The 27,245-nt window shown below is 42.3% G+C and overlaps 1 protein-coding gene across 1 annotated transcript in view; it reads left to right on the forward strand.

Annotated features, from left to right (window-relative positions):
- RPIA (ribose 5-phosphate isomerase A) overlaps positions 1 to 26,960 on the forward strand; it is a 43,401-nt gene extending 16,441 nt beyond the window's left edge. The window contains exons 5-9 of the mRNA XM_082252923.1: positions 3,812 to 3,876; positions 7,943 to 8,011; positions 9,881 to 10,022; positions 14,894 to 14,993; positions 26,556 to 26,960. Coding sequence (XP_082109049.1) covers positions 3,812 to 3,876; positions 7,943 to 8,011; positions 9,881 to 10,022; positions 14,894 to 14,993; positions 26,556 to 26,653 — 474 coding nt within the window. The 3' untranslated portion in view covers positions 26,654 to 26,960. The remainder of the gene's footprint in view (positions 1 to 3,811; positions 3,877 to 7,942; positions 8,012 to 9,880; positions 10,023 to 14,893; positions 14,994 to 26,555) is intronic.
- The last annotated feature ends 285 nt before the right edge of the window (positions 26,961 to 27,245 follow it).

A 27,245-nucleotide genomic window follows, 5' to 3' on the forward strand; every position in this document is an offset into this window, starting at 1 on the left:
CTCTCGGACCATGAGAAACAAAATTCTCTGGTCTGATGAAACAAAGATTGAACTCTTCGGCCTGAATGGCAAGCGTCATGGCACCACTCCTCACCTGGCCTGGCAGCATCATGCTGTGGGGAGGTTTCAGTGGCAGGCACTAGGAAACTAGTCAGGATCAAGGTAAAGATGAACACAATGTACAGAGACATCCTTGATGAAAAGCTGCTCCAAAGCGCTCTGGACCTGAGACTGGGGGGAAGGTTCATCTTCCAACAGAACAACCCTAAGCACACAGCAAAGGTAACAAAGGAGTGGCTATGGGACAACTCTGTGAATGTCTCTGAATGGCCCAACCAGAGCCCAGACTTGAACCCGATTGAACATCTCTGGAGAGATCTGAAAATGGCTGTGCACTGACGCTCCCCCATCCAACCTGATGGAGCTTGAGAGGTTCTGCAAAGAAGAATGGGAGAAACTGCCCAAAGATCCTGTAGGTGTGCAAAGCTTGTAGCATCATACTCAAAAAGACTTGAGGCTGTAATTGGTGCCAAAGGTGTTTCAACAAAGTATTGAGCAAAGGCTGTGAATACTTATGTACATGGTTTTTTTTTTTCCCTTTTTCAATAAATTTGCAAAGATTTCAAACATACCTCTTTCCCGTTGTCATTATGGGGGATTGTTTGTAGAATTTTGAGGAAAGGAATGAATTTAATCCATTTTGGGATAAGGCTGTAACATAACAAAATGTGGAAAAATCAAGCGCTGCGAATATTTTCCAAATGCAAAATATATAAGTAAATGAACAGAAGAGCAATCCAAATCAAATTTAATATTTGGTGTGACTACCCCTTGCCTTCAAAACTGCATCAAATCTTCTAGGTACACTTACACACAGTTTGTAAAGGAACTCTGCAGGTCGGTTGTTCCAAACATGTTGGAGAACTAACCACAGATCTTCTGTGGATGTAGGCTGCCTCAAAGCCTTCTCTTCATGTAATCCCAGACAGACTTGATGGTGGTGAGATCAGGGCTCTGTGGGGGCCAAATTATCACTTCCAGGACTCCTTGTTCTTTATGCTGAAGATAGTTCTTAATAAAATTTGGCTGCATGTTTGGACACTAATCATACTCCCCCGATGGTATGGTATGATTGGTGTCTGCCTGTATTTCTCAGCATTGAGGACACCATTGATCCTAACCAAATCTCCAACTCCATTTACAGAACTGCAGCCCCAAACTTGCAAGGAACCTCCATCATGCTTCACTGTTGCCTGCAGACACTCATTATTGTACTGCTTTCCAACCCCTTTCCACCTTTTGACTCATAAGTCTAGAGCACCTGCTACCTTTTTTTTTTTTTTTTTTGCACCCCATTTCCTATGTTTTTGTGCATAGTTGAGTTGCTTAGCCTTGTTTCCTCCTCCTATGCACATTCATACCATTCTGATCCATATAATGTGCACGTGCTGGTTGATCTCTGACCACTGGTTGCGCTATAAGATCAATATCTCAGCTGTGCCCTTAAAACAATGGAAAGGATAAGGATTTTAGGGCGAGTAAAAAGAAAAAAATAAATCCTTTTCCAGAGGGTCAGCATAACAACCAGGTAACTAGCAATGCAACATCCGCAAGATTCCTCATTGATGCCAACATCTTTACCCAGTCTTCTTCCACGACTTGTATCATCCTGGCACCAATGCATGCTGAGATTGTACACTGAACTGTGCATGGGTAGGTCCATGTACATTCAACAGGAGTTTGCAAAATGGAAGTTGAGAAGCTTGCATTTCAGTAGAAAGATGGGGGTCTTTTTTAAAAACAATATCTTTACAGATTTTCACCCACGATTGGCACATTTTTCTAACTTGATTTTGTTTGGAAAATGTGTGAATTTTTAAGCAGACTCCATAGCATGTCTACTCTGCAATAAAATCTTTCCTAAAAGCAATTAAGTTTTCTTCTTTCAAAAAGGTTGAATGAGAACCACAATGTTACAATAGAGAGCTCCCTCTAGTGGCCAATCTACAAATATTTTTTATTGTTTTAACAGAAGGATGAAGGAGACAGGTTTCCCATGAAAATTTAGAGATAAAAACAAACAAAAAAACAAAAATAAATGCAGCTATTATATCTAAGAACTAAACAGTTGCAGCATATAATTTTTTTGGTTTTGTGTTTAGATATACTTTTAAGATGTATGTTATAATTGTAGCACCCTACAGGTAGATGCCAGGTAAAGTATAGTGGGCTTTGGCTGCCTAACAGCAGAGCCATGATTTCAGTAGGCTGTCATTGTTCTCTGGTGTGTCTGCTGAGGGGGGAGTCCAACCCCCCCCCCCCCCACTGGCTCCACGAGAGGCATCTCATTGGACAGTGGAGGAAACCCAATCAGGGACACATTCAGGCTTGTAACTACCCCAGAAGGCAGATTCTGCCGCAGAGGATTCTGGGAGTGGGTATAAGTCTGAGGGGGGCGCATGACGCAGCGTCTTTGGCGGGAGCAGAGTCCCAGGATGGAGAGTACGGCTGTCTCTCCTCCTGTCAGAGGTGGCAGCCTGGGAATCCAAAGAGAGTGAAGCTGAACTGCAGAGGCATCCGGTGTGCCGAGAACCAGCGGAGAGAAAGGGGTCCAGTCCCAGGAAAGCCTACAAAGGTCGTGAGTACTGTGGACCGCCCCTGGGGGTCTGCCTAGTGTCAGCGGGGACCACTCCCCAGAAGGGGTTCTAGGGATCCAGGAGTCAGCTAGCTGTAAAGGGGGTACCTAGTGAGAGGACCCTGAAGTACTAAAGGGGGCACCTGCAGTTTGGGCCCTGAAGAGTCAGTGTACAGTGTGAAGTGTACAAAGTTAAGAGTTGCCGCAGCACAAGCATCTACACAGAGCTACCTCAGCCAGTGCAGGGCTGGAGGGAGCAGTTCAGTGACTTTTGAGCTAAAGCAGTGTCAGGAGTCAAATGTTCTACAGTCCTGGATCTTCTGAATTTTAAAGTTGAGGTTCCAGCACAGTTTCAGTATTACAATATCTTTGAGCATCAGGAAGCGCTGGTTGGCATTCAGCTGGCATCAAAGCAGCACCAACAGGCATTTTTCTTCAAGTGTACCTAGTTGAGCCAGAGGAGTATTCCACTCATTCCCTTCTCCCATCCCCTAAGTACAATAAAACAAACAAACCAAAGATGCTGGAATGGTCATTGTCTCAGTTCTCACACCTGGGGTTACAACTCAAATGTGTAGTAAGTGTCACCGGTAGCAATGGCAGGCCCACCTTCGGCTCAAGGCCTAGAAAACCTGCTACATAATGAAATTTTTTTTTTTTTTATTATGCTATTTCCTGTGCCAGTGGAATGGTTTTTATTGGTTTAGTTTGGTTTTAAATAGGAAATACCGCATTTGGTCACTAGATGGTGCCAAATATCAAAGAATTTTCTTATATTTACTACGTTTGGCCACTAGAGGGTGTTAAGTATCATAGGAGTTTTCTTATAATAGCTTCTAATGGCAAATGCAGTAGTTCCTGCTTTAAAAATCAATGAAAAACATTTGACCGGCACAGAAAATTACCTAACAACGTTCATTTCTTTTTTGCCCAAACTGCACAGACCATTTGAATGTACATGCACTTTCACTAAGTGAATTACTATGCATTATTTTTTATAAATCAACTCCAATATGTAGTTCCTAGCAATATATTACACTTTTTTTAAAGGACCTACCTGGTTTTTAATAAAGCACATGGATTGAAATGCTTTCCGACCATCAGCTAGGCTGTATGCACAATTGTTTCCTCTGTGAAATTTACTGCTGTCCTGTCTTCTTCTGACCCCATTAACAGCTTGATGTCGCTATTGATGGAGCTGATGAAGTTGATTCAGATCTCAACCTCATCAAAGGTGGAGGGTAAGGTGTACTGTTTTTTTTCCATTAGGAGTTTTTATTTTTTATTTTATTTTTTTTGTGATTGAGTTTTTAATAGGAGTGCTGTAATTTTTTTAAAAGGTGGTTAGTGTGACAGTAGGCATTGTGCAGAGCCTTTTCCTTATCTATGTACATGCTTTTAATACCATTTTTTTTTTTTTTTTTCAAATCTAAATGATTGTATGTGTTGTTTTGCAACCCAAAGACCCATTATTTTTTTTTTTTTTTTTTTAATGCAAACTGAGGCAGAACCATTCACTGAGCTTCATAGTGCAAATGCATTTAAAAAGTTGAATAATTCACATCATGAATTCTCACTCTGGGCTCACTTTAGAACTGCTTAATTGTTGACTCTGGCCCAAAGTTTGCTAAAGCACCGTTTATCAAACATTTGCTCCTTAAAGACTCCTGATGACTCCTTAAAATATTTCACAACACTATTGTATCACATTGCAGGACATTTACTCTCGGTTCACACTGGGGCGGCACAAATCTGTACTACTTCAGGGGCGACTTGTGCATTCCCATGCACCACGACTTCGGAGCGACTTGCAGGGACTTCACATAATGGAAGTCTATGCAAGTCGCTCCGAGGTCGCCCCGAAGTAGTACAGGACCCTTTTTCTAAGTCGGAGCGACTTGTGTCGCTCCTATTAGGACCGGTCCTGTAGCGGTCAATGGACCGTGAGGGAGCACGACTTGTCAGGCTGACAAGTCGTGATGGTGTGAATGGAGTCTTAGTCCCATATGTGATTTATAAAATTATTATTGTTACAGGTACTTGTATAGCGCTGTCAATTTAGGCAGTGCTTTACATATACTGGTGCATCTAATAAAATTAGAATAAAAATATTAGCAAAATTAATTTATTTCAGTAATTCAATTCAAAAAGTGAAACTCCTATTTTATATTGATGAGTTTACACACAGAGTGATATATTTAAAGCATTTCTTTCTTTTAATTTTGATGATGATGGCTTGGAGGTAGTGAAAACCCCAAATCCAGTATCTCAGAAAATTAGAATATTACATAAGACCAATTTAAAAAAAAAAAATAGGATTTTTAATACTTACTGAAAAGTATGTCTATGTACAGTATAGTATGCACTCAATACTTGGTCAGGACTCCTTTTGCAGGAATTACTGCATCAATGTGGCGTGGAGGGGGGTCAGCCTGTGGCACTGCTGAGGTGTTATGGAAGCTCAGGTTGCTTTGATAGTGGCCTTCAGCTCGTCTGCATTGTTGGGTCTGGTGTCTCTCATCTTCCTCTTGACCATACCCCACAGATTCTCTATGGGGTTTAGGTCAGGCGAGTTTGCTAGCCAATCAAGCACAGTGATACCATGATCATGTGACCAGGTATTGGTATTTTTGGCAGTGTGGGCAGGTGCCAAGTCCTGCTGGAAAATGAAATCAGCATCTCCATAAAGCTGGTCAGTAGAGGGAAGCATGAAGTGCTCTAGAATTTCCTGGTAGAGGTACTTTGGACTTGATAAAGCACAGCGGACCAACACCAGCAGATGACACGGCTCCCCAAATCATCACTGACACCTGAAACCTTTACATTTAATTTGGAAATCACGGTCCCAGAGTCTGGAGTAAGATTGGGGAGGCACAGAATCCAAGTTACATGAGGTCCAGTGTGAAGTTTCCACGGTCAGTGGATTGATAATAAACGACTCCTACATCTTGCTGAGTCAGGCAGGTCTCGGTGTTTACATTTTTTAACCCAGAAGGGTTGGCCGAGAAAACAATCTATATAACCTGTTGCAGCCGCCCCTCGACCATTGGGCAGGTTACCAACTGCAACATTACTTGAAATAGATTCCATATCACACTCGGTATACCAGACCTTTTGTCTCCATTTGAAAGAATGTATGATGGGAAATTCGTTCCCTACATGTTATCACACATTCACAAGCTTATAAACTTTTCATATTCCTGATATGTGCTTGCTGTACCATGTACTTGTATGAGAAAGTCTCCTGTTCTTTGTATTGCTTCCTTTGTAGAAAATCTCTGGTGTTCATGTCAGTCCCTTTGCTTTCCTAATAAAATTGACCACACTGGGCATGAGAGCACAGCATGCTCAGTCCTATAGCTGTGGTCAACTTGGCCTGATCTCCTCCAATGATCAGACCTGTTCTGAAACAACCCCTCTGCACAGACTTGGAAAACCAGTGCTCTGCTGTTTCTCCGCCTCCAGCTCTCTGAGCTCCGCATGCAGCTGAGAACACAGTGATTGTGATCACTTCTAAGAAGGGGGGGGGATTTTATATGCCGTGTGTGTGTGTGTGTGTGTGTGTGTGTGTGTGTGTGTGTGTATATATATATAATATATATGTGTGTGTGTGTGTGTGTGTATATATATATAATATATATGTGTGTGTGTATGTATGTATATATGTGTGTATATATATATATATATATATATATATATATATATATATATATATATATATATATATATATATATATATATATATATATATATATATATATATATATATATATATATAAATTCATCTATATACAAATGTTTTTTGCTTTTCGCTTCTATTTTAAACTAAATGGGTTGTTTTTACAAGGTGATGGTTCGCATATACCTTAATGCCCCTATGGAGGTCAATGTCCAACCTTTTGTATAGGGAAGTGGGAAACTGACTTACAGGTGACCCTACTAAAAGAACAAATTGACAGAGCCATAACATTGGCCCACAAATCCTAAATTGCCAACTGATCCCAGGAACTGGTTTCTAAATGACTTTGGTGGTGGTACCAAGTGTTGGTGCTCCATGTGAGTAGGGTCCCCCCGAAACCTTATTGACAGTGCACATGCGGAATGCAGTACTTTGCTTGTATTCCTGACCTGTGGAAACACACTTCTCCTTCTTGATGAAGTATTGGTTTGCCAGACTAAATGAAATCTGGACAATGTAAGAATTGATGGCCACTATGTAAAAGGCTTGGTTGCGTGGACACCACAGCTCATTCATTTGAATGGACTTCTCTGCCTCCAGAAAGCACAGGGAAATGTTCCCTGCACCTTTTCTGAAAACACAGCCTATACAGAAACGGAAAGTGCAGTGCGTTTTCCAATGTGTGGGGGTGCCATTCGGATTAATGGCACCCCCACGCATCTTCTGAGCGGCAGCACGTTCTTCTGTGTGGGTAGTTGCAGCTGCGGGAACAGGTTCTGCGGATCTCCAGTGGCAAACACCTGAACAGTTGTGAACCTGGAGGCCAAGTTTAGAGACGCCTGGCTTCCATGGACAGTCTTTACTTGTACCGCACAATACACTGACATGCTGCCTCACCATGAACCATTATGTACTGGTAGCTGATACCTAAGCGCCTCTATTATTCCTTCCTATTCTTTTTTTCCCCAACCTCTTCTCTTATTCCCCCCCCCCCCTCATGTTTTTGGCTTTCCCAGGATCCCAAATTGAATTCACACAAGTTTCTGAAAAAAAAAAAAAAAATGTTTGACATTATGATCCCTTAGATGATAAATATTCTTCAGATGCCTGTATTATTGAAGTAGTTGTATAGTCCATAATGCAACACTACATGCATAGACTATATTACAGTTTGGCTACAGTTGGACACTAAATAGGTGCCTGTCTGTTTACTGTGAAACTTCCGAATACCCAAACGGCAGCTGCTTCATATTGGATGCAGCTACTGCTCAACCAACAATTTTTCACCCAGCTCTTTCGATTTTTTTAATTTTAATTTTTTTAAGGATGCTGGCCAGGAAGGTGCTGACAAAGCTACTCATTTGCATAGTGTATGGCCAGCTTTCATCTTTCCACATTGGACACAAGGGAGGTTGCATAGCACAGAATCCTGTGATAAATCTGCTTGTGTAAAAAAAAAAAAGACAAAAACCCGTAATAAACTTTTATTTTCTGATTCAATCACAATTGTTTTATTGCTCCTGATGGGTTTTTACCTCACTTGTTGTTGCAGTGTTTGTTTGTTTTCTTCTTCTTTTTTTTTTTTTTTTTTGTGAACTTTCTAAAAATTTTTCCTAAACCTTTTATAGGGGATGTTTGGCGCAAGAAAAAATAGTTGCTGGTTGTGCAAAGTCCTTCATCGTTATTGCAGATTACAGGTAAAGTTACCCGTATCGTATCTGTGTCTAGTAAGGTGACTGAATGTGATACTTGGATTGCATTATTACTATTGTTTTCCTATAAAGATGGCCCAGTGCAAATTCTAAGGAAACATGCTTTTGTTTAATTCATCTGTTTGTATATGAAAGTGTGTGTGTGTGTGTGTGTGTGTCTATATAAAATATATATAGTATCTCACAAAAGTGAGTACACCCCTCAAATTTTTGTAAATATTTTATTATATCTTTTCATGTGACAACACTGAAGAAATGGCACTTTGCTACAATGTAAAGTAGTGAGTGTACAGCTTGTATAACAGTGTAAATTTGCTGTCCCCTCAAAATAAAACACAGCCATTAATGTCTAAACCACTGACAACAAAAGTGAGTACACCCCTAAGTAAAAATTTACAAATTGGGCCCAAAGTGTCAATATTTTGTGTGGCCACCATTATTTTCCAGCACTGCCTTAGCCCTCTTGGGCATGGAGTTCACCAGAGCTTCACAGATTGCCACTGGAGTCCTCTTCTACTCCTCCATGACGACATCACCGAGCTGGTGGATGTTAGAGACCTTGCGCACTTCCACCTTCCGTTTGAGGATGCCCCACAGATGCTCAATAGGCTTTAGGTCTGGAGACATGATTGGCCAGTCTATCACCTTTACCCTCAGCTTCTTTAGCAAGGCAGTGGTCATATTGGAGGTGTGTTTGGGGTCGTTATCATGTTGGAATACTGCCCTGCAGCCCAGTCTCGGAAGGGAGGGGATCATGCTCTGCTTCAGTATGTGACAGTACATGTTGGAATTCATGATTCCCTCAATGATCTGTAGCTTCCCAGTACCGGCAGCACTCATGCAGCCCCAGACCATGACACTCCCACCACCATGCTTGACTGTAGACAAGACACACTTGTCTTTGTACTCTTCACCTGAATGCCGCAAACACACACTTGACACCATCTGAACCTAATTTATCTTGCTCTCAGACCACAGGACATGGTTCCAGTAATCCATGTCCTTAGTCTGCTTGTCTTCAGCAAACTGTTTGTGGGCTTTCTTGTGCCTCATCTTTAGAAGAGGCTTCCTTCTGGGATGACAGCCATGCAGACCAATTTGATGCAGTGTGCGGCGTATGGTCTGAGCACTGACAGGCTGATCCCCCCCCACCCCTTCATCCTCTGCAGCAATGCTGGCAGCACTCATACGTCTATTTCCCAAAGACAACCTCTGGATATGACGCTGAGCACGTGCACTCAACTTCTTTGTTTGACCATGGCGAGGCCTGTTCTGAGTGGAACCTGTCCTGTTAAACGGCTATATGGTCTTGGCCACCGTGCTGCAGCTCAGTTTCAGGGTCTTGGCAACCTTTTTATAGCCTAGGCCATCTTTATGTAGAGCAACAATTCTTTTTTTCAGATCCTCAGAGAGTTCTTTGCCAAGAGAGTGAGAGCGATAACACCAAATTTAACACACCTGCTCCCCATTCACACCCAAGTCCTTATAACACTAATGAGTCACATGACATCGGGGAGGGAAAATGGCTAATTGGGCCCAATTTTGACATTTTCACTTAGCGGTGTACTCACTTTTGTTGCCAGCGGTTTAGACATTAAGGGCTGTGTGTTGAGTTATTTTGAGGGGACAGAAATGTTACACTGTTCTACAAGCTGCACACTCACTACTTTACATTGTAGCAAAGTATCATTTCTTCAGTGTTCACATGAAAAGATATAATAAAATATTTACAAAAATGTGAGGGGTGTACTCACTTTTGTGAGATACTGTATATGCTTGCCCATTTTCTTTTCTTGCAGTTTTCACACACCAGACCCTGTTTTTTATTTATTTTTTGTGTTTCTATTTAAACAGGAAAGACTCAAAGAATTTTGGAGATCAGTGGAAGAAAGGTATTCCCATAGAAGTCCTTCCAATGGCTTACGTTCCAGTGAGCAAAGCGATAGAGAAGCAGTTCGGTGGTGTAGTGGAGTTGAGGATGGCTGTTAGTAAGGCTGTAAGTAATGATGAATATTAGACATACTATTATATCATGGTTGTCCTAATTAACACTGTTTTCAGAGATTTTCTAGATTGGTATTTACAGCCGTACCAATCTGTACACATGTGCAAAGGGGTCTTCTTCACCCATGGTCCCTGCACAGGTGTTCCTTACAGACCTGCATGGGTCTGCACATGCATCCCAAAGTATACATCCTTTCGGGTCTTTTGCAGAAATCTGGACACAGACTGCGTTTTCATCCATGCATCTGACCCCCATGGATGTACACTCTAGGATGCGTGTGCAGATCCATGCTGGTGTGTGCAGCTGGCCATCTGTCATTCATCTGACCAGGCTGCCTGCACTGGACTGCCTGGAACATCTGTGAATTCCAGGGTGAAGACAACCCCCTTTCCCAGGTGTATGGTATGGTACGCCCATATGGATGAGGCCTTACTGTCCCCTGCACCTTCCACCTATATGGATTGCTATTAGATAGTAGAGCTGTTCATTAACATGATTTTGCAGTAGGAGAACACAAAGGATGGAAGAGGATGGGGTAATTTGCAGTCACTAGAAGTCTTGGCTCATAATTATGGTAGGGGGCGGTATGGGCTTTTGGAAGTTAAAGGACTGCTGTATAGGTGAGCACAGTACAGAAGTCTGGTAACTGGAAGTGCCATATTGGAACAACTTATTCCCCCACAAAACTCCAAAAATGCTATTTTATTGTAATGTAATCTTACTGTATCTTAAAGACTAATTCCACCTTTTTGCACCATGTTACGCCCATATTTAGAGTGTAACATAGTTCAAATGGGACCCGCACCCCCACCCCCAAACTGCTCCACCTGTGACAGGCTGTGGAGGTTCTTCTCCCCCAAAGCTTCTGTTGAATGAAAGGCCAGTCCTATTTGGCACTGTGGCAGACGGACTTGTAGTTCCCAATGGTACATGCAGTGATCATCACACTCAAGAGTCCACCTACCCTTCCTCCAACTCCATATGTAAAAGTCCGTACCTCAGTACAGACATAGAGCTGGAGGAGGAGTCTGACATTGTACCCATGATCCACTGATTAGTTGCAATGCTTTGCGGATTAATTTGCAAAAATAAATGTACCCTTTTTTTTTTTTCTTTCCTGCAAATATTTATGTACATTTGTTGTATTTGTGTCTTATTTCTAGTAATTTTGTATATGTTATATATAATGTATAATATAATATAAAAAATATATGTGTACATATAATATATTCCTGTCAGTATGATCAACCTAAAAATGAAACGCACTTCCTGATAATGACCTGTAGATGGTGCTCTTGCTCCAAGTTTTTGTATTTTTAGTTGTACTTGCTCTGTTGATCGCTGCATTTGCTGGCAATCTGCACTTTCCATCCAGTTCTCTTACCCACAGCATGTTGTATGTTTGTTTGTTTGTTTTTTTTTTTCTTTCCAAAATTTTCGTTTTTTTTTTTTTTATTTTGTTTTTAGCGCAAAAAATAAAAAATGCAGTGTTGACCAAATACCACCAAAAGAAAGCGCTATTTGTGGGGAAAAAATGAAATAAATTTTATTTGCGTACAGCATCACAAAAGTGCGCAATTTCCAGTTAAAATAACGTAGTTTTATATCGCAAAAAATAGCCTGGTGATAAAGGGGGGTAAATCTTCCGGAGGTCAGTGGTTAAAACAAATATATTATACCTTCCTATCTATTTACTAATTCTAGTAGCATAAAGAATTACACTCTTCAGCCTGAAAGGTTTAACACCCCCCCCCCCCCCCTTCATGACCAGGCCATTTTTTGCAATGTGGCACTGCGTTACTTTACTAACAATTGAGTGGTCATGCAACGCTGTACCCAAATAAATAAAATTTGTCTTTTTTTTTTTTTTTTTTTTTTTTTTTTTCCCCACAAATGAGGCTTTTTTTTTTTTTTTTTTTTTTTTTTTTATTTTTTTTCATTTTTTTTTTTTTTTTTGTGCTATAAACAAAAAAAACTAAGAATTTTAAAAGAAAACAATATTTTTTACTTTTAATGCTATAAACGCACCCAATTAAAAAAACGTAAAAAAATAAATTGTATTCATTAATTTAGATCAATATGTATTCTGCTACATATTTTTTGGTTCAAAAAAAATCCCAATAAGCGTACATTAATTGGTTTGCGCAAAAGTTATAGCGTCTACAAACTATGGGATATATTTATGGAATTTTTAATTTTTTTTTTTACTAGTAATGGGGGGCGATAAACGATATTTAGTGGGACTGCGATATTGCGGTGGACAAATCTGACACCGACACTTTTTGGGGACCAGTGACACAATACAGTTATCAGTGCTAAAAAAAAAATGCACCGTCACTGTACTAGTGACACTGGCAAGGAAGGGGTGATCAAAAGGTTAAGTGTGTTCCTATGGAGTGCTTTCTAACTGTGTGTGGGGGTTCTTTGACTGGGGAAGCCTGAGATTCGTGTTCCTGCTTCACAGAACCACAGGATCTCCATCTTCCCCTCTCACAGAACGGCGGTCTGCCTTTGTTTACATAGGCAGACCGCAGTTCTGTCAGTTATGAACACCGGGATCCTGTGTTGCTCTTATTTAGGAACGCAGGTCTCTGTGATCATGCAGAAAGCCCTTCCCCCCCTCAGTTAGAAAGCACCCCCTAGGAACACATTTAACCCTTTAATCGCTCCTGTTAACCCCTACCCTGCCCTGCCAGTGTCATTATTACAGTAACAGTGCATATTTTTAGCACTGATTATGTAGTAATGTCACTAGTCCCGTCAAAAATGTCAGGTGTCTGATCTGTCCGCTGCTCCCTACCATTACTAGTAAAAAAGTTAAAATGACAAATCTTTCCCTTAGTTTATAGACTCGATAATCTTTGCACAAACCAATCAATATACACTTATTGGTATTTTTTTTTTTTTTACCAAAAATATGTAGCAGCATACATATTGGCCTAAAATTATGATTTTTTTTTTTTTTTGTTTACAAAAATTATCTGTTTTATATAGCAGAAAGTGAATCAATGCGTTTTTTTTTTTTTTTTTTTTGTATCCCTTTTTAACCACTTGCCGTCTGCTCACTCGAGCACCACTGCGGCAAAGTGGCTTGTTATCGTCTGGCGAAGTAGACCTATGTCGCCAGACACTCCCCTTTATCGGCGGCGCGCTACCGCTGTATTCAGCCACAGCGGGAGTCGGGCCAGGGGAGGAGCAGCGGCGATCGCCGCTGCTCTTCCCCGATCGTCGGGGAATCGAGTGTGGAGATCCGCCTGCTTGTGTTAACACAAGCGGGCGGATCTCCTAAGTGACAGGCAGGGTCAGATTGCAGGGTTCAGCATAGCTGAACCCTGGATCTGTCCCTATGTCACTCAGTCACCTCCCCCCACACACGTTAGTAAGCACCAGGCATACATTAACCCCTCCCTCTCCAATAAAATTAACCCCTTCCCTGTCAGTGTCATTTTACGGTAACATTGCATATAATATATATATATAGCACTGATTACTGCAGTAATGTCACTGGTACCCCCAAAAGTGTCAAAAATGTCAGTCAAGGGTCCGATCTGTCCACCGCAATGTTGCAGTCCCGCAAAAAAAATCGCAGATCGCCGCCATTACTCGTTAAAAAAAAAAAAACACACCAAAAATGACAGAAATCTTTCCCTTAGTTAGTAAACGCAATAACTTTGCGCAAACCAATCAAAATACGCTTATTGTCATTTTTTTTTTTACCAAACGTAAGTAGCAGAAAACAAATTGGCCAAAAATTTAAAAACATTTTGATTTTTACATTTTTTTGGGGGGGGGGATTTCATATAAAAAAAAAATGTGAAAAATATTGTTGTTTTTTCAAAATTTACGCTCTTTTTTTGTTTATAGTGCAAAAAGTAAAAATCGCACAGGTGATCAAATACCACCAAAAGAAAGCTCTGTTGGAAAAAAAGGACGTAAATTTCGTCTGGGTACGGCGTCGCACGACCGTGCAATTGTCAGTTAAATTCACACAGCGCCGAATCGCAAAAAGTGGCCCAGACGTAAGACAGAAAAATCCTCCCATGGTAAAGTGGTTAATACGGTCACAAGGAATGTAAACATCCCTTGTGAGAGTAGGAGGCAGTGACAGGTCCTCTTTATGGAGGGATCTGGGGTCTGTAAGACCCCAAATACCTCCTCTGCACTTAAAAGCATTCAAAACACCAAGTTTGGCTGTTTTTGAATACTGTCATTTTTAAAAAATCAGGCTCCAGTAACCGGAAGTGATGTCATGGCATTGCTTCTGGGTTACTACATCGGAGACCCGATCAAAGCCAAATCTGACTTAGTTCGGGTCTTTGGCCAGCTGGCATACATGCCGGCTGGCTGCTCTGGCCTCCTGGTGGGATGGGAGACCCGGACGGAGCGGTGGAAGAGGGGGTTGGGGCGGCTGCTTGTAAAACAGCTAAGTGGCTGCGTAGCTGCATTAGTCATTACAGGAAAGCTGACCGTCGGCTTTAAAAAAAAAAAAAAAACATACTGGGGTGATGTCTGTAGCTGCAGGCATCACTCCGGTACACCGGCTTTAAGCAATTTCCGCAAGTTTGTGACCGATACTTATAATAAAAGGAAATATCGGCCCCACTGATAATCGGTCGATCCCTAGTTACTATGCACATCTGCACCAGATTCTGTGTGCACCTGTTTTAGTAAATCTCCCCCCCATAGGCTTTTATTGGGTTGAGTTCAGGGGCAATAGAAAATGTCAGTTTTGGAGCAGCGGTGTGCATGAGGCCTAAGGAGTTCTGCATTATAAAAGCACTAAAAAAATACATTGTTACAGCTGTTTTTATCCCTTCTTGATTTTGGCTGGTTTTATTAAATTTTTTTTTCTGATGATCCAGGGCCCTGTGGTTACAGATAATGGGAATTTTCTTCTAGACTGGAAGTTTGATCGTGTTCAGGATTGGAATACAGTTAATACAGCCATCAAAATGATTCCTGGTAAGCTGTCAGAACTTGTAATATCTCACATATCCTGTTGGTGGCAGCATCGTACTGCCATTACACAAATTGTAGGGTGTAGCTTGAAGTAGATTTTCTAAATGTCTGGCGCTGGTCACCTAGAAGGCATCTTTAGGGACACATTTACCTAGAGAAGTGATGCAGGCTGCCATTGCTGGTTTTTCAGATTAAAATGGAATTCCATGGATCTTTCCTTCAATTCTTTCCTGGAACAAGTATGCTGCCAGTGAAGTCAGAACTCCTGGCTGGCATTCTTCCAGCCCAGTTACTTAGAGTTGAAGGCATTGGATCAGAAGGAAGGTCAGACAAATATTGTTAAGTTGCTGCTCAGTGCTTCTGTTTTGCATGAAGGTTGTTGGATCGGACGTGTGATGGCTGAAACCCTGCAGGAGGCATCCCGCTGACTGCATGGAAAGGAGCCACTCCAATCTGTGCTTTTTCTTTCTTGGCAATTTTAGGTGCAAGATTTGTGCAAAGTGGTTGTAAAGCCTCCCGTTTTTTCATCCTAACCACTTCCCACCCCACATATAGCAGAGCGACGGCCGCAAAGTGGTTAAGCTATCCTGACTGGGCATCATATGACGTCCAGCAGGATAAGCCGCCCGCGAGGGCATGCAGCTTGGTGATTGGTGGTGCGGTGTGTGTCACTCTGACACACCGCACCTCCAATCCTGGTAAAGAGCCTATGACGTAGGCTCTTTACCATGTGATCAGCTGTGTCCAATCACAGCTCATCACATGGTAACCAGAAAGTGCCGTTTTATCGGCTTTCCTCTATTCGTGCTGACAAGGTGCGAGTAAAGGAGAGCTGATCGGCGGCTCTCCTGAAAGAGGGGGGTTTGCGCTGATAATCAGCGCATTATCAGTGCAGACCCATCAAGGATGCCCATCAGTGATGCCAACCCATTCCCAATAGTAATGCCTGTCAGTGCCTCCTCATCAGTGCTGCCTATCATGGCCCATCAGTGCTGCATGTTAGTGCCTACTCATCAGTGCCCATCAGTGCTGCCTATCATGGCCCATCAGTGCTGCATATTGGTGCCTTGTCATCAGTGCAGCCTCATCAGTGCTGAATATTAGTGCCTACTCATCAGTGCTGCCTATCAGGGCCCATCAGTGCTGCATATTGGTGCCTAGTCATCAGTGCTGAATATTAGTGCCTACTCCTCAGTGCCCATCAGTGCTGCCTATCATGGCCCATCAGTGATGCATATTGGTGCCTAGTCATCAGTGCAGCCTCATCAGTGCTGAATATTAGTGCCTACTCCTCAGTGCCCACCAGTGCTGCCTATCCTGGCCCATCAGTGCTGCATATTGGTGCCTAGTCTTCAGTGCAGCCTCATCAGTGCTGCATATTAGTGCCTAGTCATCAGTGCCGCCTCATCAGTGCTCATCAGTGCAGCCTCATCAGTGCTGCATATTAGTGCCTAGTCATCAGTGCCCATCAGTGCAGCCTCATCAGTGCTCATCAGTGAAGGAAAACTTATTGACAAATCTTTATAACAAACGAAAACTTTTTTTTTTTTCCCCAAAATTTTCAGTCTTTTTTTTTTTTTTTTGTTTAGCAAAAAATAAAAAACCCAGTGGTGATCAAATACCACCAAAAGAAAGCTCTATCTGTAGGGAAAAAAATGATAAAAATTTTGTTTGGGTACAGTTTTGCATGACTGCGCAATTTGTCATTCAAAATGTGACAGCGCTGAAAGCTGAAAATTATGTACTGGGCAGGAAGGGGGTGAAAGTGCCCGGTAATGAAGTGGTTATAATGCATTAGGGTGAAAATCCTTCTGTGCTGCAGCTCCCCTCAAACCCCCCCCCCCTTTTCTTACCTGAGCAGGTTCCGAACCAGTGATGTGGATGAGCGTAGTGGCTCCATCTACTGTCTCTCTTCTCATTGGACAGATTGATGGCAGCATGATCATTGGCTCTCGTTGCTGTCAATCAAATCCAGTGACACGGGAGGTGGGGCTGACTTCTGCTGTCTGTGTCAATGGACGCAGCAGCGGGACTCGGTAGGGAGCCCGCACAGGTGCCCCCAATGAAAGCGGCTTTCCATGGGGGCACCCGATAGAGAAGGTGCCTGAAGCGCCGACGGGGAACCCCAGAAGAGGATCAGGGCTGCTCTGTGCAAAACTATTGCACAAAGTAAGGTAAGTATAACATGTTTGTTATTTTTATAAAAAAAAAAAAATGAGGATTTACAACCACTTTAATGGCTGGCTAGAAGTTGTACCAGTCTGTTCACACTGCCTGCATGCTAAATGCTCTGTTAGTCCGCTTTTGCTTGCAGTGACCTGAGGTGTGATTTGTGTTTCAGCGCATCGCACGGTATACTTTTCTGTTCATATGGGTCCCGCACGTGTTAACAGCTATTGTGCCACACATTTGAGCTATTACTAAGAAAGTCAGAGCAATAATTCTAGGGCTAGAATTTCATAGTTGGAGGAGCTCCAGTCTCCCTCTCCCACTTTAGCTGCTGACTTAGTTAATATAAGGACACTTGCCTGTCCAGGGATCCAGCACTGTCCTCACCCGAGCAGATTCTTCAATCAACTTCGGGTCATGGCGCCAGCATCTTAACTAATGGAAACCAGCAGTGAGACCTTGCAGCTTCCTACTACACATGCTACAGCCATGCTATGCTTTGTGATTGGTCCCGCAGTCTTTTGGGACCGGTGATGTGTCACGGAAGGCTGCAGGGGAAAGGGGGCAAAATTCTGCTCAGATCGCAGCGGTGATTTGACCAGAAGCGGGAGTGGGTATCTGTCAAAACAATGTACCTGTGCGCCCCCCCCCCCAAAAAAAAAGTGTCAATTATTAAAGGGGGGGGGGGGTGCAAATAAGTGGAATCTCTCCTTTTTGGGTGAAGTTCCACTTTAACATTTAAACTAATAACCATTTTTTAAAGCATCACCTGTGAAAAAATTTAGGTACCATTTTGTTTTTCACCATTTTAGGGGCAATTCTAAGACTTTATATGTTTGGTATCTAATTACTTATTGCAACATCTTTTATGTTTTACCAAAATATTGTAATAATTGAGTATGCTATTGTGTTTGTGGTCACTAAAATTTAATTTTAGTTTTTTTTTTTCTGAAAATACGCATCTGATGACCAGCTGCGCCAGAGCAGCTCCAGACAAATTATTTTGGGGGTGTTGTGAGGGTGCTAAAGGTATATGTGGGGGTGTTTAATGCATGCTCTTATGGGAGTGGTAAATGGTGGGCGTGGTCAAACGTGGGTTTTTTTTATTTTCATTGTCTATCCTATTGCATAGACAAAATGGGGCCTTGGAGCACACTAACAAGTTTGTTTGAGTAAAATTAGCCCAAATGGCACCAGCAGGAATACCCCCCCCCCCCACATGTTTTAGCAAAAAACCCCAGCAAGAGTAAAGGCCAGAGCGGTATAAATAACCCATGGCATGGAAAAAAAAATACATTCTGAGGCTAGCACAGGCATAATTAGCCCAAAGTGCAGAACAATAATTAACCCTTCAGCACAGCGCAACACTTCACCATCAGCATGGCAAAATAATATACCCACAGCATCACACAACAATTTGCCTAAAATAATGCACAATAATTAACGCCTTAGCATGGCACAATAATAACCTCAGCATAGCATAGTAACTTGCAGTACTGCAATAAACCCCAGGATTGTGCATTATTAATCCTCCAAACTAAACAATGACGTAACCTCCCAGGAGTAGAGCAGTCAGTGTGCCCCCTTCACTATGGAGTGGGCAGTATGCAGTAGGGGCAGCATGTAGTGAGGGCAGTAAGCAGTATGTATTGGGGACAATAAGGAAGGGGGGGGGGCAGTCTGTAGTGGCACCCCTGGGAGCAGATTCCAGCTGTTTTTGTGTGCAGGTTAGGGAGCTGAAGCAATAAAGATGAGTGAATTCCTGTAGGAAAAAGCTTTTCAGCACTTGCTGACCTCCTGGGTGCAGGCGAAGGCACCCGGGGTTGCCATTTCCGCTCCTCCTCCCAGTACAGTGCATTTTCAGCCAGAGAGGAACCAATGTGTGAGTCAGCCACACCCCTACCCACCTTGCCCAGCAGCTCCATTGGCCCAAGAGCATCTACTTTTCTACAGGCATATGAGAGTCCTTACGGGCTGCAAGTCCTAGGAGGCTAATTGCCGGGCACTGCAGCCTGAGACCAAGTCAGAGGCAAGCCTTACCGGTCCCCCTTCCAACTCGATGGAGCGGAGGACTGCCTATAGCTGATAGTTGCCATAGTCAAAAGGATAGAGTTGCTAGCAATATTTTGTGGGGGGGGGGGGCTATAGCATCCACCGGGCGTTGCCCCTGCACTGCGCAAATATCATAAAAATTGCAGCTGCCACAGTTTTATTCTCCAGGGCCTCTGCTTTCAGAAAATATATAAATGGGAATTTAATAAAGCTTCTACGCTCATTTTTCTGGTGTTTTTATACCTTTTGCATGCATTTCCCCAAATTCACCCACCAAGCATTTGTGACTCTTTTGGTTCTGACAGCGACTCGTGCACTAAAGTCAAATATCTGTAAATGGAGTGCTCCAATTATAAAAGTGGAGCGAACCAAGAACAAATCCTTTGCTGTACAGAGGAAAAACCGGCTCACACAGATTTTGCAGTGTGAGCCAAATTCAAGCATAGGCAGATCTAGAGAGGTATATGAATTTGGCGCATTCTTTATTACTTTTAGAATGCGTTAAAGACACTTTCGCAAAATCTGCCTGTGCCAATCTTTAATGAATTCTAGGGATAATGTTTGGGGGTTTGAAGTAATCTTGCAAAAAAAATACAAATTTTTTTTTTTTTTTTTTTGTAAAAATACCCAGCAACATCCAATGCATGTTACAATTCTCCCTTGTCATTCCATATCTTCACGGGCTGTCCACAAAAATTCTGAGTAGGCGACCCCCCCCCCCCCCATCATGCATAACGGCAATAAGGGGGCACCCAGATATCGCCTCTGCCAATGTGAACGAGTAAGGGGTACGTGGCTCTCTATATACATTCAGGACAATAAGTGTGTACACGTGTGCCACTTTACACTTGTAGCAGAGGGTAGCTGCCTACAGCGGCCTTCACCTATTCATGTCTGTCTGCTTTCTAATATTTCTCCACATTGGAGACACTTGAGGTTTCTTGCAGTTTAGTGTATGTGAAGCTATGTATTTGGGGTAATTTCTGTGCCCAAATACAAAAATAAAAAAAAAACATTTTTTTAAGCAACCATAAGTAATGGGGTAGAACCAGTGCCAGGACAAGATCACCTAGAGTCCAGGGCGAACATGCCAAACTGTGCCCCCCCTCCCCCTAAAGGTGTTTTGAGCATTATGTGTCAGTAAAACCCCCCCCCCCCCAAAAAAAAAGACAAAAATCGGGCATTAATTTGCATAATTACCCCCCTACACATACATTTCCCCTCCTCCCAGTACGAATCTGCCCCCCTGCTGAAATTCCCTTTCCCCGCACAAGTCTCTACCCCCTCCATCCCCTAAATCCCCACAGCACAAATGCATCCTCTGAAAAAAAAAAAAAATCACCCCTCCTAGCATAAATCCTCCACCCTTCAAATCTCCCCTCCAAATCCCCCTCCCCATCCCCCTCCTAGGACAAATCTCTCCCCCCCCCCCCCCCCAAATCGACCCTCCTTGCACTTATCCTCTTCTCCCATCCCCCTCCCAACATATAAAATCCCCCTGAATCACAACTCGCCAATCACACCCCCCCCCCCAAAATTCCCCTCCTTGAACAATTCTTACCCCCTGCTGCCCCCCTAATTCCTCCTCCCAACACAGATTCTCCCCCCCTCAATCACCTCATGGTGCCCCTCTCATGATACCACAGTGCCCAGGGCAACCGGCCCTCTTGCCCACCCCATGGTCCTGGGTAGAACCCATACAGGGAGGGTTCTAAAGTTGTACTGAATTTTAGGCAGGATCAAATCTGCAAGAGCATGGACAGGGATCAGAGTAAGGGGTAATAGTTGGTGGCAAAAGGTATAAAATAATATAGGTGAAGTTTCACTCCCAGATAATTCAAATTTGAGTACATCCAACCAAAAGAAAAAATGTATGCTTATTTGAGACATCCCAGCAAGCAAAAGGAATCGGTGCTGCTGACATGGTATGGTTCATTTTGGAGCCGAAAAATTGGAGATATTCATGACTAAGTGTGTGACAAAGGGTTAGTGAGGTATATTTGAGCATTGGAAATGATTATCGGGGCATCACCAGATGATATGAACATTTTGCTCAACAACTTCAATTCTACGTTAGAAATGCCAGAAATCTGACTTGTATCTTAGGCAGACTTCTGGGAAAATTGGTGAGCCAATCACACAAGCAAGAAATGATGTTTCTGGGGTGTGGTCAATATACATTCTGTGTACAGAACACCTGCAGGTAGCCATATTGGATTGCATTTTCAGAAAATTACAGAGCTGTAGATTGAAAAGGAAAGGTCATTTTTTTTTAATAACCTTCAATTGCAATATGACTTCTGTCGCAGGAAAGTTGAGTTACCCTTTAATTTTTTAAAATTAAACAGCCATGAACCTGTCCAGGCCAGTGGCTTTCCAGGGTTAGGAAGAATTAATGGCCAAGAGGATTTTGGTTTGGATAATGTCAGAACTCCAACTCAAACCTCCTCAGTTATAATGGAAGAGTAAGAATTAAAAAAAAAATAAAAAAAATAAAAATCTGGCTGCCTTTTTACTGAAAGATGTTTAGGGGAAAAGAGCAGGGACTTTAAATGAGGCCCATGCCAGCCAGCTGGTAAAATGGTCCATATGTAAAACACATTTTATTCATATTTATACAGATGGAATCATAACATAATACAGTGTATAAATAGTAATGGTGAAGAGCTGATCTGTATTTTGAGTCCTCATAAACAGATTACAATAAAAGGTTATTAATAATAATAAAAATACATGTATGGAGCCAGACATAAACGCATATTGGTAATAAAGAAAATGCATCCAAGAAGCTCGATGCGTTTCGTATTCACTCCACTTCCTCAGGAGAAGATGCGTGTTGTTTTAGATGTGTATCTTTCAAAAAAAAAAAAAAATGGACACCAATATAGTCTGATGGTTGGTCAAACTGATGGGGGGGTTGTTGAAACTCACCATAGCACTAGACAATCCCTCTCGAATATATTCACAGATCAGCTCAAAATACAGCATTTTTGAGACTGATGGCCGATGATTTGTAAAGGATGGTACGGGAGTCTGAAAAAACCAGGGAGACTATTTTCGATGGTCATCAGCCAGCCTTTGTGTGCAATCTAATATGGATAAATGGGTTCAGTGAGGGCTTTAATCTGTTGGCCAACATGAGGTGTGATTTGTCGGCACTCAAATAATATTTGTGTTTTTAGGTTTGCATAATGCTTCCTCAGCCCTAGCTGTAAGTAAAAGGCCCTATGAGGGCTTTTGAAGTGTCCCCTATGGAAAAGTTTTGGTACCAAGGTTTGTTGCCAATTTACGGCCGTGTAGTATATTAACTTCTTGCCAACCATACAATTTGCACATACGGTGGCTCTGCTGCGCAGGATCACCTACCTAGTATAGGATCCTGCTCCCAAAAGTGCTGACAGTGCTGTAAACATGGTTAGGAAGTCACATGAAAGTGACAAAAGTGCTTCCAAGGTGCCACAGTGAATAATCTTTCCCTAAAAGACTGTGCACCCCCTTGTGAGTGGGCACTCACCTTAATAAATGTGACCTCGCAATTAAGCTCAGTCAAGCAACGCTTAGTGCCTCCTTGGGCTGGAGATAATATCTGTTCGTTCCCCCCAGTTGGGGATCCTCTATGGGATATCTCTCCCTCTGGTGCAATGTTGATATCATATGAAGGAAAAAAAACTAGATATTGCTGAAATCTTTTTAAATTTATTGAATAAACAACAATGAGCTACTCGCATTCATAAAGTGCTATAGTGCACCGATCTGTATAGAGCAACGGTAAGCGGACAAATATCGTGGTGGTGTGGTGAGAAACCCTCAGCCTGAAGTGTGCTGCATATGCCGGCAGACGCTTTCTCGCTCTCTCCCGTTCAGTGCAGCGATCTGTCCGTCCTCGCCTCTCCCCTACGCGTGACGTCACAGGGACCTCGTGTCTTCATCAGAGGGATATGGTTGGACGGAAGGACGCCAATGTGTTTATATGGCGAGTTTCAGGCGCCACGATATTTGTTTGCTTATCGTTGCTCTACACTGATTGGTGCACTATAGCACCTCGTGAATGTGAGTAGCTCATTGTTGTTTGTTCAATAAATTTAAAAAGATTTCAGCACTATCTTTTTTTTTCCTTCATATGATATCAACGTTGCACCAGAGAGAGAGAGAGATCCCATAGGATCCCCACCTGGGGGAATTAAATAGATCGTCTCTCCAGCCCAGGGAGGCACTTAGCCTGGCTTGACTGTGCGTAATTGCGAGGTCACATTTATTAAGGTGAGTGCCCACTCAAGGGGGGTGCACAATCTTTTTGGGAGAGATTATTCACTGTGGCACCTGGTGCCACAGTGTCTTCATATCTGCATGTTTGCAACACTTTTGGATAATCTATATCTATTGGCAATACTTCATATATTGGGACTTATTTGCACAGCACGGACTTCTGAATATTATCTATATCTATCTATCTATCTATCTATCTATCTATCTATCTATCTATCTATCTATCTATCTATCTATCTATCTATCTATCTATCTATCTATCTATCTATCTATCTATCTATCTATCTATCTATCTATCTATCTATCTATCTATCTATCATGATTTATTTGTTTGGTTGTTTCATTAATTTTGCTGCATTTTTTGGATATATTGTTTATGCACTTATGAGATAGCGGAGTGCTTGTAGCAATTAACCTCAGTCTTGTGCTAGTGGGATCTATTTATTTCAAGGGTCACCACTACTTGGTTGAACCAGCAGCACAGCGCCAATCCTCTTTTAGCAGTCAGTCAGTAAGGTAGCATTCTGTCTACCAATGTAAAGGGGCCATCCTGACCATCAATGAATTGCTTTTAGCAAGGGTTCCTTGAAGAATCCAATTGTGTTCTAGTTAATTGTTTTAAGTTTTATATAAGGGTTCCTTGAGACCTGAAAATGATTTCACTGGTTCTTCTGCAGTAAAAAGGTTGAGAGAGGTTGTTTTAGACAGCGATATGTTTGTTTTCGGCACCAGAACAATCGTTTAGGTGAGGGGATTTTGGAATGGGCCACATATTTACTGAACTCTACATTACTACATACTACATTAGGACACGGTGCAAATTTTTGTGACACATCAGCATTCAATGCTTTGTGATTACAGATCATCTCGTAAGAGCAGGTGCAGCTCCCAAGATGGGACTTTTCTCCATTCCCCCACCCTACTGAAACTGCCTTAGTTTCTCTGACTAATTCACATATTCCCTCTGTACATGTGCCGTTAATGGAAATGGTTGTGAAAGCACTAAACCCATCATAACAGGCATCCCATTATGTAGACGACAAATTGAGCAATGCTTTGTCTATTGAGTAATCGGCAAAGATGGACAAATTATTAGAAAATGTAGGCGCCAGTAAATCCAATATTGCAATCTGTGCTTGGCTTAAAGGGGGGACTTTAAGTACCCAGTAGGCTATGTAATGATGATATCCAGATGCATTGGACAGATATTGGTTTTACATAAGCCGAAGGATAGCTATGTGCTTGTGTATTTGTGTTCTTTTTGGATGTGCCTGATTTTTGGCCCACTGTAGCCCAAAAAGGGTTCATGTGATACATATTTTGAGTGTCCAGGGCTATGCTAAACTTTGAAGGCTGTGATCTGAGCCAGAAATAGACCAATATAAATTTAGACACAGTAACTGGTGCTGCTGAAATGTGGAGTTTTTAACTCCTTTAAATATTTGTTGAATATAGACTAACATTTTGAGTGTTTCCTGTAAACCATATTTCCATTACCTATCGAGAATACAAGTCTCTGGAGTGGTAGTTCACACAGCACTATGTTCTCCCAGTGACCATATAATTGGGAAAGCTCCGTAACATGCTTCACCAAACCCAGAAGTATTACCTTCGTACCCAGAAATATGACTATTTTTCTCATCTCGCAGCGCTAAGGAGAACAGAAGGCAAGGGAAGGAAGGGCGAGGAAACAGTGCACTGCTGTAGAAGGGGGGGGGGGGGGTGTCGGTTAGAGCAAATCTGTGCTTTGCAACAGGTCTGCTCTAAGGACTCCATGTCACCTTTCCGATTTAGGCAAAGGGGCTCTTTTGAACCAGTTATACTGATCATACCAGAGCTCCCCTACCATTACTCACTCTGTCCCAACTGGCACCAGTACCCAGTGCTTTCAGGTTTAAAAGACCATATGACCAGCCTCCTCTATGATGGAGCTTGGGTATGGCAATTGGGCCCAAGCACTGTCCCATGACAAAGAAAGGGAAGTCACTGATCCCCTTGGTGTTGAACATCAGTGATTTTATTGCTGGCTACAACAAATGTAAGGGAAGAAGTGGGAAAGCACTGGTAAGGCAAGTATAAATGGGTCAGAAGTGTGTGTGTGTGTGTGTGTGTGTGGGGGGGGGGGTTGGGGTGGTCGGCGGCTTCTGGCATTGCTCTGATTGGGGCCAGTATCTCTTTAGGGAGCGGGGGAATGTGTGCCTAAAGCATTTGTTACCCCAGCATTTCATATTCCTGATATGTGCCTGCTGTATCATGTACTTGTATAAGAAAGTATCCCCTTCTCTTTGTATTACTTCCTTTATGTGAAATACCTGGTGTTCCTGTCAGTCCCTTTGCTTTCCTGTCAGAAACTGACTACAAAAACAGGAGAGCACAGCGTGGTCAGTTCTCTAGCTGTGCTGGGACCCCAGTGTACTCTCCTCCAATGATCAGACTGACACGCCCCCGCTGCACAGCCATTTAATTGGAAGCTCAGTGTGCTTCTTCTCCTCCCCCCCCCCCCCCCCCCCCAGCTCTTATGCAGCTGAGAACAGAAGCACTGTGATCACTTGTAAATACAATTCGGTTTTTTTCTTTTTTTTTAATCTCTACAAAAATGTTTGCCTTTCATTTCTATTATAAACAGAATGGGTCATTTTAGATTTTTTTGATCATTTAGAATCCCTTTAAAGTGGTTTAAAAAAAAAAAAAAAAAAAAACCCGTTATACTTACCTCCTCCTGTGCAATTGGTTTTGCACGGAGCAGCCTAGATCCTCCTCCTTTTTGGGTCCCTCTTCGCTGCTCCTGCCCCTTCCCTCCTGTCAGGTGCCCCCACAGCAACCAGCTTGCTATGGGGGCACCTGTACTGAAGCTCCATGTGTCCATTCAGACAAAAGGGAAAACTGCAAACTGCCATGGAGTCAGGACCTGTCTCCATGGCTGTTCGCCTTGACAGTAAAAATATATTTGTATAGTCCAATAACTAAGAGCTGTAAAAGTAATTCATTTTTGGTGGCTTGCTCCCTTTTTTATTTATTTTTTTTATTTTTATTTTGTATGTATTTTAATATCTCTCTATTTCATTTTTTTATATATAGGTGTGGTGGACACTGGGCTCTTCATCAATATGGCTGAACGGGTCTACTTTGGCATGGAAGATGGTACTGTGTCTATCCGTGACAAGCCTGTACATTAGCTCCAGTGCAGTTGTGCCTTGTTGCTCCTCATCAGCTCCGTGCCAATCGGATTTTTTTCCTCTTTTCTTTATTACAGTGCTGTGTTTTTTTTTTTTTTTTTTTTTTTTTATAGGGAATTGCATTTTTATAGATCACTGTTACTTTTTTTCCTGGTACGTGTCTGATATAATCTCTGTATATAAGGGAACTCAGTGGTTTCTTACCATGATTTATTGATCCTGCCATTTTAGTTTGATCCGCTGCTTTGGGCCGATTTAATAACATTGAACGGTACCCTAAATAACAGTTCATCTTCTTAAAAGGTCAGTCCACTGAAAAATTAGAATTAGAGTTTCTATTTTTTTTGGTACACACTGGATAGTTAAAGGAGTAAGAACATTTTTGTAATAAATTGCTTCCTGAATACTTTTTTTTTTTTTTTTTGTTTTTGTAATTTTATCTATGCAGTCACATGACCTCCAATGGGTCCAGCTCACTCCCTGTTCTCTGTGGCTGCTTGGAATACTCTTCTCCTGCCCAACAATGCTTGGCAGCCCTGGGACCTATGGACTCTGTTGGGAATGACATCACAGATCCCTAATAGTCACCACC

This window comes from Pelophylax lessonae (genome assembly GCF_965119305.1).
Source record: "Pelophylax lessonae genome assembly, chromosome: 1".
Taxonomy (NCBI): domain Eukaryota; kingdom Metazoa; phylum Chordata; class Amphibia; order Anura; family Ranidae; genus Pelophylax; species Pelophylax lessonae.